Source organism: Pan paniscus, chromosome 5 (assembly GCF_029289425.2).
Source record: "Pan paniscus chromosome 5, NHGRI_mPanPan1-v2.0_pri, whole genome shotgun sequence".
NCBI lineage: Eukaryota > Metazoa > Chordata > Mammalia > Primates > Hominidae > Pan > Pan paniscus.
Window position 1 is genome coordinate 95,407,827 of NC_073254.2, and position 16,233 is coordinate 95,424,059.

At 38.4% G+C, this 16,233-nt stretch overlaps 1 protein-coding gene across 3 annotated transcripts in view; it reads right to left on the bottom strand.

Moving 5' to 3' along the window:
* FILIP1 (filamin A interacting protein 1) overlaps positions 1-16,233 on the bottom strand; it is a 200,101-nt gene that overhangs the window by 69,465 nt on the left and 114,403 nt on the right. For 2 of the 3 annotated variants that reach the window (XM_055113893.3, XM_003805810.7), the window contains exon 3: positions 1,578-1,751. In XM_055113893.3, coding sequence (XP_054969868.2) covers positions 1,578-1,751 — 174 coding nt within the window. Of the gene's footprint in view, positions 1-1,577; positions 1,752-2,075; positions 2,202-16,233 lie in introns of those variants that run through there. The other variant, XM_034962394.3, reaches the window with a different exon arrangement.

The window sequence follows — 16,233 nt, forward strand, 5'->3', positions numbered from 1 at the left end:
AGGACAACTCACAGGATGAGTGTTTTCTGTTCTGATCCTCTGTCCCTGAGTTAGGAATATTTAGGTCAGGCCTACTTTCTAAAGGTAGGTCAGAAACTCCCCTCTCTGTGTTCAGCCCATAGAACCCAGTGGATTGGAGGCAGTAATCCTGGGTAAGCGTGTATGCTCTGCAGACGCACCTCTCCCTTGGTGGTGAGGGTGGGGAGTGTCATCCCAAGCTCTAGCCTTGGAAGAAAATAATTCAGAAGCCCAAATGAGACCATTTATCCAAGCTGAGTTCTCTAATCCAAGTTATTATTATTATCATATTAAACAAATACATGTTTTTGACCTCTGTGTCTTTTACTCCTCAAATCTCCCCAAGTTTCAAACCAATTAAGGGTATGAGCAGTTATCACTTTTGAATCCCAGCAAATTCTAATAACTAATACTTGCTGAGTACTTAGAATATGCCAGAAACTATGTTAAGAGTTTTATAGGCACTGCTTTATTAAACCCTCAAAGCAGTTCTATGAGGTGGACACTGTGGTTCCTCACACCCCACAGATGAGGAAACTGAGGCTTAAAGAGCTTACATAATCTGCCTATAGCCATACACAGCTAGCAGTGGTAAGTCTCAGAAGTGAAAGTAGATCCAGCCTGTTGACTGCATCCTATCTTATAATCATCTCTTAACTCTTTAGGAAAAGATGAGAATAGAGCTCCAGTCTATTCTTGCTGCAGTAATTTGAAAATTACGGGACCATCAATCTGTTGTGAATGCTGTCTACAGCAGATCTTATCTCTCAGAGTTATCAAACTGAGCTGCTCCAAAGGTTTGACATAAATTACATGTTAAACGTATAGTAAGTTGTTTCAGACTTTTAATTTCTGTTCTCTTTTTTCATTCATGACACTAATTTCACAACTGTAAATTTTTTAATATAAAGTCTGAAGGGTCAATGTGAAAAACTGGTATTGCAATCTGGCTCAAACTTCTGCTACAATGTGAGAGTATTTTTAAAATGTGGTATTATGAGTAATCGATAATAATAGTCATAGCCCTAGTAGAATTCATTTCATCTCAAAGAATTGCCCTAAGCATTTCATTAGAATTTTGCCTCTATCACTGTATTTTAGCCACTCACATTAGATCATTTTCATTATGAAAGAGTTTATAAAATTCAAAAAAGTGTCTTTATAACCATATCAGTGATAAGATCAATTTAATTTTAGGTTACCAATTTTGTAAGAATCCTGACAGCTCAATGTTAAAACTGGCAAGTACTTCAAATTTTTACACATATCATTTCTTAGAGAAGTAAAAGAATAATATACTGCAAGAGCATGTAACTATCAGAACCACATGGAAAAATATATTTCAGGCTTTGGTATGTTTAAAGAAAAGCTTCTACAATTCTTAACATTGAAGCTTATCCACTATAACCCTTGACTTATTTAATTACACTTTAATTGTATATTAGTGTATCATCAAAATTTTGCCTTTGAAAGAAAATGTTAAAGCATGTAAATGGAAGAATGTGAAGATATCTCCCTGAGGTTCCCATCCAGGGGACTTGTTGGTGTCATATTTTTACCTCTGAAATCGGTTTCTCATAGACATCTTCTCCTATGGATTTCTCCTGGGCAAGAATGGCATCTCGGTGCAGGACCCGCAGCACTTTCTCTGGCTCCGCAGACCCGTAATGAGCCTCCAGAACCTCAGGCTTGGTTTTCTCTGTCTTCAGCATGTGGATCACATCTTCTCTGGCCTGTAATAGAAAGTGCAGCAAGATCAGACGACTGACAATGTAAATCGCATACTGGGCTCAAAAATTCAACAGAGAGCTTATTGAATACATCCCCATCTTGTCAAGGCTATTGGCAAATTCACTGGGTATTCTGCTCTAATTTTTTTTTTTAACCAAAAGCAGATTGGCAAGCAGATACTCTGCTTCAGGTTGCTAGGAAGCAGGCAAGCAGAAAAAAGGATTTGTGCTAATATTAACTACATAAAAATTGCTTTATCTAAGTAGCAATAATTTGGGATGGGGTGGGGGAGGGAGGCAAGCAGGGCTGGTCCTGGCATACTTAACCTGTTCCAGTGCACATGAGGTCAATGACAGTCTAAAATCTTCTAGTTTTCTATTGATGTTCTCAATGTAGTATTCAAATCTGGTTTAAAATAAAACCCTGCTGCCTCCATTCTAGTTATAACTTCATGTGTAATTAACAAACAGCCTTTATTGGTGATTTCCTGTTTCTCATTAGGTGATTCATTTTGCACAGAAACACATGGTTGAGAACTCACATGATGCTTGGCTGTCCTTTTCAAATCTAATGTATCTAATGTATTCACAAAAAAGGTGAAATTTCACCCCTTTAACATCAGACTGTCAGTTAGATGAGTCAGCTTGGTAGGTCAGAGTTTTGTTTGTTTGTTTCTTAGCACAACGTATTGCTGAAGCTTTCAAGAAAACCACGATTGTAGGCTTTATATCATACTGTCTGTGGTTCCCATCACATAATGCAAATACACCTGTTTATGTTTTGCACTGGTTAGTAGGGATGATCTTTCTAGTTATGATGGAGCTGACATTTTCTGAATGTATTTCCATATGGGGACACACTTGGAGCTATTTTTCCAGTAATGGTGATGGGTAAGAAGTGCCCTGACTTCATTCCAACTTATACTAAAGAAAAAGCTGGTTGGGAACAAAGTTTCAGCCTATGACAATGGAATAGAATTTTCTCCTATATTGATGCTAACTGTGGGACTGAAATTATAAACCTGGTACATTATGATGATATTCTAAAGAAGAGAGCTAAGTAGTCAACTATGAGTATTCATGATACGACCATTATAAAGTTTGTCTTTCTTGAGGTTTCTCACTTTTGTTGCTTTTTTGGTCTCCAAATTAATCTAATTGCATATGGCTACAGAATAATTCATTACTGAGATGTCAATGAACTGGAATTTGCAGATTTGAAATGTCTCTGCCACATATACATATGCTCACTTCAAGACAAAAATGGAAAATATGAATTTTGAAGAACCCAGTGGTTTAGAATGTTGGTGAGAATGTTGAAGTCAGGAAGTAGTTTAATGGAAAGGCAATGTGTCTCCATGCAGGTTGAAAGAAGATAAGCACAGATGCAGGGTCAAGTTAGCCTGTACACTGTGCTCATCAGAAAAACGTGCCCACTTTATTCAGGAGACACAGCCCTGAGTCAGAGCACAGCTTACCTAGTGAGTGAAGAGCAGGCTGTATTTTAGCCCCATTCATCCTCTCTGCCAGGCACCATTGTACAAGGCATAACTCCCAATCTGTACTGAAGGAGCCCCAAGTTATGTAGACTGCTATTGGTCTTCAGGCAGAAAGTGCTCCTATGTTCATCTGACATAGGTGAATATATAAAGCATATTCTAAAATAATGATTCACAATGCTGACTGTGCTGAAGTCATTTGAGGAACTCTAAAAAATCCCAAGGCCCAGGCCATTCCTGACCAATTACATTCTAATCTTTTGGAGAAGGACCTACACATCAACACTTTTTAAGGCTCCCAGGTGATTCCAAGGTTGAGAGTACTGTGCCACACTAATAGATTATGAGACATAGCAACTAAATTGAATACAAATCCTTGGCATCATCCAAAGTAAACTTTCTTACTTTGGTGCAAGTGCATTTCCTTTTTCCGATCTTAAAAAGGTATCATCACCTTTCTCCTTTAAGTCATCCTCACACCCGAGGTCAGTTTTTTGCTTTGACCAAATCTGAAAGAGACAAACTCGTCTTTAAAGAAGAAACACCATACTGTGAATTTAGTGACTTATGTAATGACAGGAAAGGAAAATTTAGAATCACATTTAAAGTGAAAAAATGGCGATGATAGAAGGTTGGCAAGCTGGAAGTTCTTGATAACAAACTACTGTCTCTTTCTCATCTTTAAATCAGATGAAGTAAAGGCCATTTTCTAAGGTTCATTTTTCTAACATGTGAAATGTGAAGTCTTATAGAGCAGACATAGAATGTACTGTCCTTTGAAAAAATAAATAAATAAAAAATTTTAATATAAAAAATTAAAAAGAATGTACTGTTGTTTGTACTATAAATTGAGATACTGATTACAAAATTTCTGAAAGACTAAAAGAAAAGGGCTTAGAAGACAGGGTAGTAATATTAAGGGCTGGTTTTTTTGTTTGTTTGTTTTTCTGCTTTTTGTTTTTGTTTTTGTTTTTGAGACAGAGTCTCAGTCTGTCAACCAGGCTGGAGTGCAGTGCCGTGATCTTGGCTCACTGCAACCTCCACCTCCCGGGTTCAAGTGATTCTCCTGCCTCAGCCTCCTGAGTAGCTGGGACTACAGGCACATGCCGCCTCGCCTGGCTAATTTTTGTATTTTTAGTAGAGACAGGGTTTCGCCATGTTGGCCAGGCTGGTCTCGAACTCCTGACCTCAGGTGATCTGCCCGCCTCGGCCTCCCAAAGTGCTGGGATTACAGGCGTGAGCCACTGCACCTGGCCTAAGGACTGTTTTTAACCTTTTTTTTGTTTGTTTATACAGGTATATATTTTCTAAATTTTCTACAGTAAATATGTAACTAGTTTTACAAAGAGAAACAAAGTAGTACCTTCATAAAGAAAAAAGAAGTACTTCATCATTCCTTATTCCCCAGAAATAAAACAAAGGCAAATAATTTCATAGAAAGTTCTGTCTTTTTTATGCACCCAATGCTGAGAAAGCCACTTTCATTCTGACTATAGACAGTCCTATGCACAGTATCTCTAAGATTTAACACAAAGAAGGGTATAAAACAAAAATTGCTCAAGGATTATTCTATGCCCTCTTTCTGGCATTGTCTTGATTTCTTTCAGAATTATTTCAAACACACCAGTAAAGCCAGAGGTAAAACAGCCACTGAGCTGGGTAAGTGTACTGAAAACAGGGTAGTATAAGGATTATAGGTTTTCCCACCTAATATTTATTATGATTTAGTCACATTCTAACTAGACAGCTGAAGGAATCACAGCAGAACTATTTCCGTATGGTCTTTCCACAAATGACGTTCCGAAAAAGTGTTTGTCCTTAGTTATGGATAAAGGTAATCAGAAATTGGCTCTCAAATGTAAACTGTATCAAGTAATCTTGACAGCATCAGTTGTACTGCTGGTTTGCACAAGTTTACATGGCTTGAGCATAAAAAAATTAAATAAATCTTAAAGCTATCAAGCAAATATGAATTTTAATTAAAATATGGGAATGAAATTTTTATCATGATATAGTAGAATGTGTCCAGCTTTGAAGAGACTCAGAAATAGTTTCCAATCTCAGCTAAGTTGTTTGATTTGTGCAAGCTGCTAACATTGCTTTGACCTAATTTATCATTTATGAAGTTGGATCATAATAACTTTCTTATATACTTGCTGTTAGTTTAAAATCAGATGTAAATATATAAGATGCCTAACATAAAACTTGGCATTAAAGTAGGTGCTGAGACAATAGCAATGATTTACTATGGTTTCTGTTAGGTCTCCATGATTAAATAACTTTTTGCTGCAGGGGTAGAAAAGGAATTTTATAAGATATATTTTTCCCTAACCAAATATAACATGTAAAACTGATATTGTTAAAACTGTCTAGATATTTCACAATCTACTCTTAGGAATATTTTTTTCAAAAAGGAATTTCAAAATCAGAGCAGTCTCTCCAAAAGTTATTTAATCTCCCTGACTGTTTCCTTGTCTGTAAAGTGGGGACACAACCCCTATACATTATAGGGACTGTGTTAGGCTCTAACAAGATAATGCAAATAAAGTACTTTTAAAACTGTAAGCAGGTATCTATTTCAGTTTAATCATTTAAGCTATTCAGTTTAAAAATACGCAAATATTATTGGTATTGATCATCTTGACCCCAAACTTCCTAATTCTCTTAGAAGACAGCTTCTTGTGTTCCAACTGATATCAAACACCTATTCCTTTCCTCCCCCAAAATACACTTTTGCTTGAACTGTATTAATTGTGATATGCTACATATACTAAATATTTCATCTTAGTTTAATTATCCTAGATACTAATTACTGAAGAAAAAGAGGCTATGGTGATATAATACATTGCATTTATTTACAACCACACTATTCACTATAAACTTACTAAAGGCTCTTTAATTGTATAGTAATAATCATGGAAAGAGGCTGGGTGTGGTGGCTTACACCTGTAATCCCAGCACTTTGGGAGGCCGAGGCAGATGGGTCACCTTAAGTCAGGAGTTCAAGACCAGCCTGGCCAAACATAGTGAAACCCTATCTCTACCAAAAATACAAAAATTAGCCAGGCGTTGTGGCGTGCGCCTATAGTCCCAGCTACTTGGGAGGCTGAGGCAAGAGAATCTCTTGAACCCAGGAGGCGGAGGTCACAATGAGTCACAGTGAGCCAAGATTGCGCAACTGCACTCCAGCCTCGGCGACAGAGGGAGACTCTGTCTCAAAAGAATAATAGAGATAATAATAAAATAGTAAATCAATAATATTGTGGTATCTAATCAATATATTAATGAAGACGACTATGTGATCACAAATCTATTTTACTATTTCAAACAAATGATTCAATATATGTTAAAAAAAAGATCCTATATTTTGGGGATAAAACAACTTTACATCTCCATTTTTGAGAAACTTGCCAATTTTTCTATAAAAGAATAAAGTTCAAAATGTAAGAAAGCTTCTGTTCTTGAGCATTAATATTTTCACATAGAAATTTATCCAAAACAAGTTGTTAAAATCCTAGGATGTGGGGAAGCTGCAAAATAGACCACTATATTTAAATACATATAAAATGACCCAGAGAAGAATGCTTTGAAGACGACTCTATGTTCAACTTATTTACTCCTGATGATAGAGAACAAATATGAGATTACAGTAGAGAAACAGACACAGCTGTCACACCATTCTCTTCCATCAGACATAGTTCTTTGTGCCAGTGGAGGCGTAGGGAGGCCAAGAACAAGGATGTTCCATAAATACCCCACAACTGAAACTGCACCAGGTAGAACAAGGGGTTTCTCAGCTGGCTGGATAAGAAGCTGATTCAAAACATGTGGGGGCAGCAAAGAGCTGCTCTGTGAGGCCTAGGGCCCACAGGTGAGTGTGCGATTCATCGTATAAAGTCAATGGAGTGAGTCTGTGCTTTGCTGGGAAAGCAGGAGTAGCATAGGTTCAAAAGAGGGCCGAATCCAATCACTCCTTCAATAAATATTTGCACACATTTACTTTGTGCAATGCATTGTATTCAGTATTGGAGAAATAACTGCATCCTCGGGAATTCAAGTCTGGAGAGATATAAACAAACAATTGAGAGGTGTTTACAATATGACATAGTAAGCCTTAGGTGGAGGAAATACTTGGGGCTAAGGACGTCATCTAGAAGAACGCTTAACTTGAATCTGAGCTAACAGAAGAGGCTTCCTGGATTAAGGACCTGAATTCTCATAATGAATACTTGAGCCACAGAAAGAAGAGGTAAGGTAAGAGTACTCTAGGCCCAGGCAAGACTATACAAAGGCCAAACAGATTTAAATGCATGGGATGGTGCAATACGAGACTGGAGTAATAAACTCATGAAAAGCTTTGTAAGCCATGCAATGAGTTTGGATTTTGTCACAGAAAAGCAAGAGACTTTGGAGTTTTTGAGCAGCAGGACAGCGATGGTCAGATTTGCGTGCTGGAAACATCATTCATCTGCTGTGTTAAAGGCACAGAAAGTCTAAGTTAGCCAGTCTGTTGGGGCAGGCCAGGAACTGTGTTTTGAAATATTTCTGTAGGTGATTCTAAAGCACAGCTGCACTTGGAAATCACTGCTCTAGGACAGATGACAAATTCAGCATCAAAAATACTTAAAACTCTAGCTGTGTTAGCTCAAGGTTCTTGGCAGGGTTGTCTGATTCCCAGGGACTTGGTTGCCTCAGAGGTTTTTTACTATTCTCCCTGTGTTATTAGTCCCTGACCTTTCTGCACCAAAGAATCATGGTCATTTCCAGCCAGCAGCCTAAATGAGGAGGATCCCTGAAGACTGCTGGAAGTGTTTGCCAGTTCCGGGCAAATGAGGGTGACCAAATGTCCCAGATTGTGTGAGACTAAGGGAAGCTGAGTCCTGTGAAGCTGGACTTTTGCAAACCAGGACAGTCCCAGGCAAACCAGGACAAGTTGGTCACCCTATGACAAACACCGGTCAGAAAGAGACTGGATATTCCATAATATTCCTGTGTCTAGCAAGGCAGCCATAAATGGGCTTATTATGCTCAGGAACTGAATTTCATTGATCATGTTTCCAAAACTTAGCTTTTTTTAAAGGTACAACGCCATTACTAATTATTATGTCTGACGACAATTTAACTGTATTTTAAACTTGTGTGGCTTGTCTATCTTTGAAAGAAAAAAAAACATAATGAGTAGGAAAGAATACTTAGTTCTTATGCTCCTATGACAGAGCTTCTTCCACACTTCTAAAATGGGGATGGAATGCCCACGAGCCTTGGAGCTTGGAGATAAACATGGTGCATCTTCTTTTAGCACTAAGATTACTGAAAGACTTGGGGTGATGATAAGTAGTTTAAAACTCAGAATATTCATACAATTTTAATATTCACCTGAGTGTTCAGAACAAAACAAAAGACATAAAATAGCATTTGCTTCAGCCAGGCAGCTTGGGACAGACTCTTAGACGATGTAACCATGACCCCAGCACGATGATCCACTCACTTGGCTGAGAGGAAGCATAGCCAGTGGGAAGTTTGAGAAGCCTGCTCTTACCTAATGACACCACACACTTTAAACAAGGCATTCCTGCCAAAAGCTGTTGACTTTAAATGATGGATCCATTTTGAGGAAAGGACAAATCCATTTCTATGCTTATGGAAGAATGACACAGTTCCCAAGCACTATCGCTTCTTTGTATTATTTAACTTCTTAAATATGACCCCATTGCTGCAGTGAGTCAAGGAGCCCTAGAAAAGACAGTCCTGGAAAATCAGTAACATGCCCATTCTGTGATTGCTTTCCCATTCTGCTTTCCCACTCAACCATTCTGTATCTACTTACATATGGTAATTTATTAATTTACTTGTCTATTTCCTTCTGAGGCTGTGAGCTGCTGTGAGGACTGTGACTGCCTTGGGAGACTGTGTCTATAGCGCCTAAAAGAGTGCCTGCTGCATGGTAGGCACTCTGTAAATATTTGCTGAAATAAAGAAAAGTAAAATTAAGTGATGTGAAAGTCAGAGAGGCATAAACTGGCACTGAAAATCTCAGAACAACCTTAACTACTTAGCCTTGTTCAAAAGATCTAAACAATTACATTTTGTCAACCTCTTTACTCTTTCATCTGATATATTTGTCTGTAATTTGGGAGTCTCTTCTTTTTTTTTTTTTTTTTGAGACAGAGTTTTGCTCTTGTCGCCCAGGCTGGAATGCAGTGGCATGATCTCAGCTCACTGCAACCTCCACCTCCCAGGTTCAAGCGATTCTCCTGCCTCAGCCTCCTGAGTAGCTGGGATTACAGGCGCCTGCCACAACCCCGGGCTAATTTTTGTATTTTTAGTAGAGACAGGGTTTCACCATGTTGGCCAGGCTGGTCTCGAACTCCTGACCTCAAGCAATCTGCCCACCTCAGCCCCCCAAAGTGCTGGGATTACAGGCATGAGCTACTGTGCCCAGCCCACTTCTTTTTAAGTTGATTCCAAAAAGAAAATATGTAAACTGAATAAGGAAAAATAGTACATTCCACCAGAATGTTGCAACAGGAAATGGACTATCTTTAAATCTCATACAAATTGAATTATACTATTTACCCGAGTTGGATAAATACTAATATTATAAACAGATTGAAAGAAAAAAAAGCTATGTAATGTATAATGTTATTAGCTGTTACTATAGAAATTAAACCCATTTTTTCCACTGAATTTTAGAAATCAAAGTTAACAAGATTCATAATACAACTAGGTACAAGAAGAACATTCAGACATAGTTAGGTTACAGGGCCACTGGGGCTAAAAATGTGACTTTTTCTCTCTTTGGAGAAATTATTCTCCACAACTATATGGTCAATAGTAGCCTAAAAGCCTATATAGAGCTTGTTCATAAAAGAGTAGCACTTCAGACTGAATATCTACCAAAAGAAATCTGTTACTAAAATATCAGAAACAGACACAATTTCTTATGTTAAAACTTGCTTTGCCACCACCATGATAGCTTGAGTTTTAAAATGTAAAATCCTCAAAATCCCAATTATGACTTTGCAGAAATAGAAAAAAATCCATAAATTCATATGGAATCTCAAGGGACCATGAATAGCTGAAATAATCTTGAAAAATAACAAAGTTGGAGGTCTCACATTTCCTGATTTCAAAACTTACTACAAACTTACACTAATCAAAATAGTGTGGTACTGTCATAAAGACAGACATACGATCAATGGAATGGAATAGAGAGCCCACAAATAAATTTTTGCATATATAGACAAATGATTTTCTACAAGAGTGCAAGATCACTCAATGGGGAAAGGAGAGTCTTTTCAACAAATGTTGGGAAAACAGGGTATCCATATGCAGAAGAATTAAGTTAGAACTTTTCCTTGCAGCATATACAAAAAGTAACTCAAAATTAATAAAAATGTAAGAGCTAAAACTATAAAACTCTTAGAAATAGCACAGGAGAAAAGTTCCATGATATTGGATATAGCACTTATTTCTTGGATATGATACCAAAGCACAGGCAACAAAAGAAAAACATATAAATTGGACTATGTTCAATTTAAAAACTTCCTTGCATCAGAGAACACAATCAACAGTGTGGAAAGCAACCCATAAAATGGGAGAAAATATCTGCATATCGTATGTGCAATAAGAATTAATATCCAGAGGCTGGGTGCAGTGGCACATGCCTATAATCCCGGCACTTGGGGAGGCCAAGGTGGGTGGATCACCTGAGGTGAGGTCGGGAGTTTGAGACCAGCCTGACCAACATGGAGAAACCCCATCTCTACTAAAAATATAAAATTAGCTGGGCGTGATGGTGCATGCCTGTAATCCCAGCTACTCAAGAGGCTGAGGCAGGAAAATTGCTTGAACTTGGGAGGTGGAGGTTGCGATGAGCTGAGATCATGCCATTGCACTCCAGCCTGGGCAACAAGAGTGAAACTCTGTCTCAGAAAAAAAAAAAAAAGGAATTAATATCCATATCTAGAATATTGAAGAACTCTTATGGCAAAAAAGAAAAAAAATTTAATGGGCAAAGGACTCAAATAGACATTTCTTCAAAGAAGATATACAAGTGGCCAAAAAGCACATGAAAAGATACTCAATATCACAAGTCATTAGGGAAACACAAATCAAAACTACAATGAGATACTACTTTACACCCAACAGGATGGCTATCAAGAAAAGAAAGAAAGAAAGAAAGAAAAGAGTTGGTGAGGGTACAGAAAAATCGAAACCCTGGTGCACTAGTGGTAGAAAAGTAAAATGGTGCAGCTACTATGGAAAATAGTATGTCAGTTCCTCAAAAATTAAAAGTAGATTACCATATGATCCCAAAAGAATCAAAAGCAGAGATTCAAACAATATTTGAACACTCATGTTCATAGTAATATTATTCACAATAGTCAAAAATAAGAAGAATCCAAGTATCCATTGACTGATAAATGCACAAACTAAATATGGTACATACATACAATGGAATATTATTCAGCCTTAAAAAGGAAGGAAATTTTGACATGTGCCATAAGATTGGTGAACCTTGAAGATGTTATACTAAGTATAACAAGTCAGTTACAAAAGGACAAATGCTGTATGATTCCACTACAGGTACTTAGAGTACTCAAATCATAGAGACAGAAAGTGGAACACTGGGTGGTTGCCAGGGCAGAGAGCAAGGGGAAAAGGGATGCTATTTTTTAATTAGTAGTTTCTAGTTTAGAAGATGAAAATAATTCTGGAGATGGATGGTGGTGATAATTGCACAACAAGGTGAATATACTTAATGCCACTGAACTGTACACTTAAAGATGGTTAAAATGGTCAATTTTATATTACATACATTTTACCACAATCTTATTTTTATTTATTTATTTATTTTTTAGAGATGGAGCCTTGCCATGTTGTCTAGCCTGGTCTTGAGCTCCTGGCCTCATGCAATCCTCCCATCTCAGCCTCCCAAAGTGCTAGGGTTACAGGCGTGAGCCACCACGCCTGGCCAACAATTTAAAAAAATTTAAGTATACGTTCACCTGCCTAAAAAAATCAACTAAGAAAAGAAAATTAAAATCTTCCCCAATTTTCTATCTAGAGATTATGTTTTTGAAAAAAACTAAAATTTCAACCTGGGCGCAGTGGCTCAGGCCTATAATCCCAGCACTGTAGGAAGCTGAGGCTGGTGGATTTCTTGAGCCCAGGAGTTCAAGACCAGCTTGGGCAACATGGCAAAACCCTGTCTCTATAAAAAATGCAAAAATTAGCCAGGTGTGGTGACCTGTGCCTGTATTCCCAGCTACCTGGGAGGCTGAGAAGGGACGATCACTTGAGTCCAGGAGGTAGATCACATCACTGCACTCCAGCTGGGGCAACAGACTGAAACCCCATCTCAAAACAAAACAAAACAAAAAACTAAAATTCCATGTAATAAATTATAAAAGTGTAGTCATATTTTCCTGTGATTAGTCATCTGAATGTCACTGTCATCCATGGATTTGAATGCATTTTTATTACGTGGTTTTCTTCTTTTTTCTATTTTACACACATTGGGATATTAATAGTGTGACAGCTGCAGTGTCCTGGATTAAAAATTAGATAAGGTCACAGGTTCCCCCATGCAGTGCTATCATCCTACAGTGTATAATTTCTTAAATTCCAAAAGACTGCAAGCTCTCAGTTCTATGCTAATAAAGACCTTAGGCAGAGCCCTTAAACTGCCCACCTGTATGCATAATCAGCAGATAGGGTCCAGCTTTCTGTGAACCAGGTGAGAAGCTGAATTCTTTTTTTTTTTTTGAGACAGAGTCTTGCTCTGTCGCCCAGGCTGGAGTACAGTGGTGCGATCTCAGCTCACTGCAACCTCCACCTCCCAGGTTCAAGCAATTCTCCTGCCCCAGCCTCCTGAGTAGCTGGGACTACAGGCGCGTGCCACCACGCCAGACTGATTTTTGTATTTTTAGTAGAGACAGGGTTTCACCATTGATGGCCAGGCTGGTCTCGAACTCCTGACCTCAGGTGATCTACCCACCTCGGCCTCCCAGAGTGCTGGAATCACAGGCACGAGTCACTGTGCCGGGCCAGTGAGAAGCTGAATTTTTTAGAACATGGGAGAAGTCATTGCTAAGGTACAACTAGATGACATTTTCTCACAGTGGTTGTTTATCCAGCTTAGTAAATGTAATCCCCTCAGCACAAACCAGCTAGATGAGACCCAGGACAAATCAAGCATCTCTGGTACAACTCTGTTTATTAAGTTAAATTTTCTTCACCTCTTTCTTAATTTCCTGTGATTGCCTCCTTTTCAGTTATCTCTAGAAGTTAATTTTGCAGCTCGAGGGGAAATCCTTCTATGTAATTCCATCTGGAGGACTGAGTGGCGGGTGGCCTTGCCACACAGCTATTTGCATGAGGCTCTTCCTGGGAAAGAACTCATCCCCAGGGAGGAAGGGCACCATTTTGGTTGAAGGACAATAGAGCAGGGTCAGAGGGGAGGGGTGAGTCTGAGTGCAGCACAGTGTCTGTCACTCAGTCTCCCATGTAGCCCACCCCCATCGGCCCTTGCCTGAGTCCTGGGGTGAGGGATTGCCATGAAAGACCCAAGTAAGAACTAGAGGAATTGGTAAATTAGAATTCAAAGCACCACAGCTTCAGCAGTAAGCGGGGAAGGTGGGGAAGAGTAGCCCTGTCTATAGCTTACATCATGCTCTCAGTATAGACATCAGCCTGAGCAGCCTCCAAATAGACAACAACTGGCATAAACAGAAGAGCGAGTCTTTGGGGCACACACAACTGTGTTCGCTGTGCACTTACACGGGCAGCCATCAGACCCACAGCAGGCTGGAGAAGGAAAAAAGGGCAAATGGCAAATGCCAATATTATCCCACAGGAGTGTGTGGAACATGTGTGGGTCATTTTCTGGGGTCTTCCAAGGCTTATGAGATAACCTAAAGGAGCTTGGCATTCTCACCAAGCGGGAGGGTGCAGGGGCAAGAGAGGGAAAAGATAGCTTTATAAAGTCTTTGATCTTATTTTTATCCTCAGACTGGTGAGGGCTGGAGATATGGGTAAAGCATTTTCAAAAGAGAAACTATCTTGATCAAACAAAATAAAACTACATTGTCTAGCCAGAATTTATACAAGGTTTATTTGAATCACATAACATTGAATTTCTTTGGCTTTACTGTGTTTTCTGATCTATTCATTTTAGCCTCTGACATAAGTGAATTCTACACTTACACATTTGACCAAGTTAGCAAAACTACTGTTGAATTTTTTGAACAAAAATGCAAGAAAATCTCAGCCATTCTGAACTTGTGAGGAATGTCACACTGTATATTTACTTTTACAAAAAAATCAGAGTTAGTATGCTAAATATTAGAGTTTTTAATTTTAAGGGTTTGGGCACAGGTACATCCTCAAATGTATTATAAAGTCCCCCTCCACTTAAAAAATATATAAGGTACATAATGTCTTTTTGAAAACTCAGGGTGGTCCTTACAAGTTATCAATTTTCTGATGTACTGAAGATTAATATTGTTGTGTCCTTACTGAATCCATTTGCTTTTTGTTTTTCTTTTAAAGCAAGTTTCTGATATAGACTCAGAGCTAGTTTTTTGCTTATTTTTACTCCTACTCAAGAGATGCAATGTAGTAGAAAGAGCATGCCCTAGGGAATCTTGTGTTAGAAATGTGCATCGGTACAACAGTTCAGAGAGGTTAGTGTGCCTCTCTGAACTGTTTCTTTATCTGCAAAATGGGCATAGCAATAGCTACCTCACAGATTTTTCATGGGCTAATGTATACAAAGTGCCTGGTAAATGTTGGTTACTCCCCACCCCTTGGGAGTCAGACAAATTATAGCTCTTTTGTTTACTACAGCTATGTGACCTTGGGCCGGTTAGCTCTGAATTTCAGCTCCCCAACCTGCATGAGAATGAAATATCTGTGAAGTGACTAATATACTGCCTGACATACAGTGAGGCCCAATGAAAGGCAATTTCCTCCTTTTTTTTTTTTTTTCTGATAAGAGCGAATTGCCTGATCCACTGGGCAACATAACCAAAAGCCTTTCCATAAACTGAACCAATAAGTCAAAGACTAAGACATTTTTTTCTCATCCCTGTTGTTCCCAATATTTGGTGACTACCCAAACCATTCATAAAAACATCTGTGATTCCTGTGCCATGAACCTAGTGGACCACTAGCAACTCTGTGTCAGCTTGTGCCACCCTCTGGGCCTCTTGAACTACTTGTTGATGGGATTTAAAGAGGCAGCTCCCTCCCTAATTCAAAAATTTGGACTACACTGTGTAGAGTCTGCAGTTCCCTCATCACCACTGTCAAAAGATTATATTACGGCAGAAATGTCTTACTATTTTTTCTAAACTTTTCTTAGTATTTTTTTTTAAACCCAGCTTCAGTAAGAAACAATGCTACATAACACATTTTGCTAGTACTCATGCTGAAGGTAAATATTGCCCATATATGAAGGATGCAACCAAAGTCAAGCTCTCTGATTTAGGAAAGGAAAATAAAAATAAGCACAAAAATTAGAAATGCTAAGTTTTTTAAAAATTGCATCTTTAACAATATTCCCATTGAGTTCCTACTTGGAATGTCCTTTTTATAAAAAAAGAAACTAGACCCTTGAAAAAAGGGTCTACTTACTTATGATTTCTGATTTGTTAACTGCTTTTCATGGGCAATATTTGGCCTTACAAGGCCTGTTTAAAATGCCAAATAGTCAATTGCATTTGCTTGTAAAATTATCTTGCCCTTTCAATATATTGGACCAGAGATGGGACACATTCAAAAATTTTTTGAACATGAACATCTCATATGTACTGTTACCTAAGTGCTGTTGTTTAGGAGATACGTGATGCTCTGTGATTTGAGAATGAGCATAAAATTTCTAGAACTGCCATTTCTGATGCCTGATACTTCCCTATTCACAATAGTCACCACTTTGTAATTACAATTGCGCCTTTCTCCCTTCCCACAAGACTGAGAGC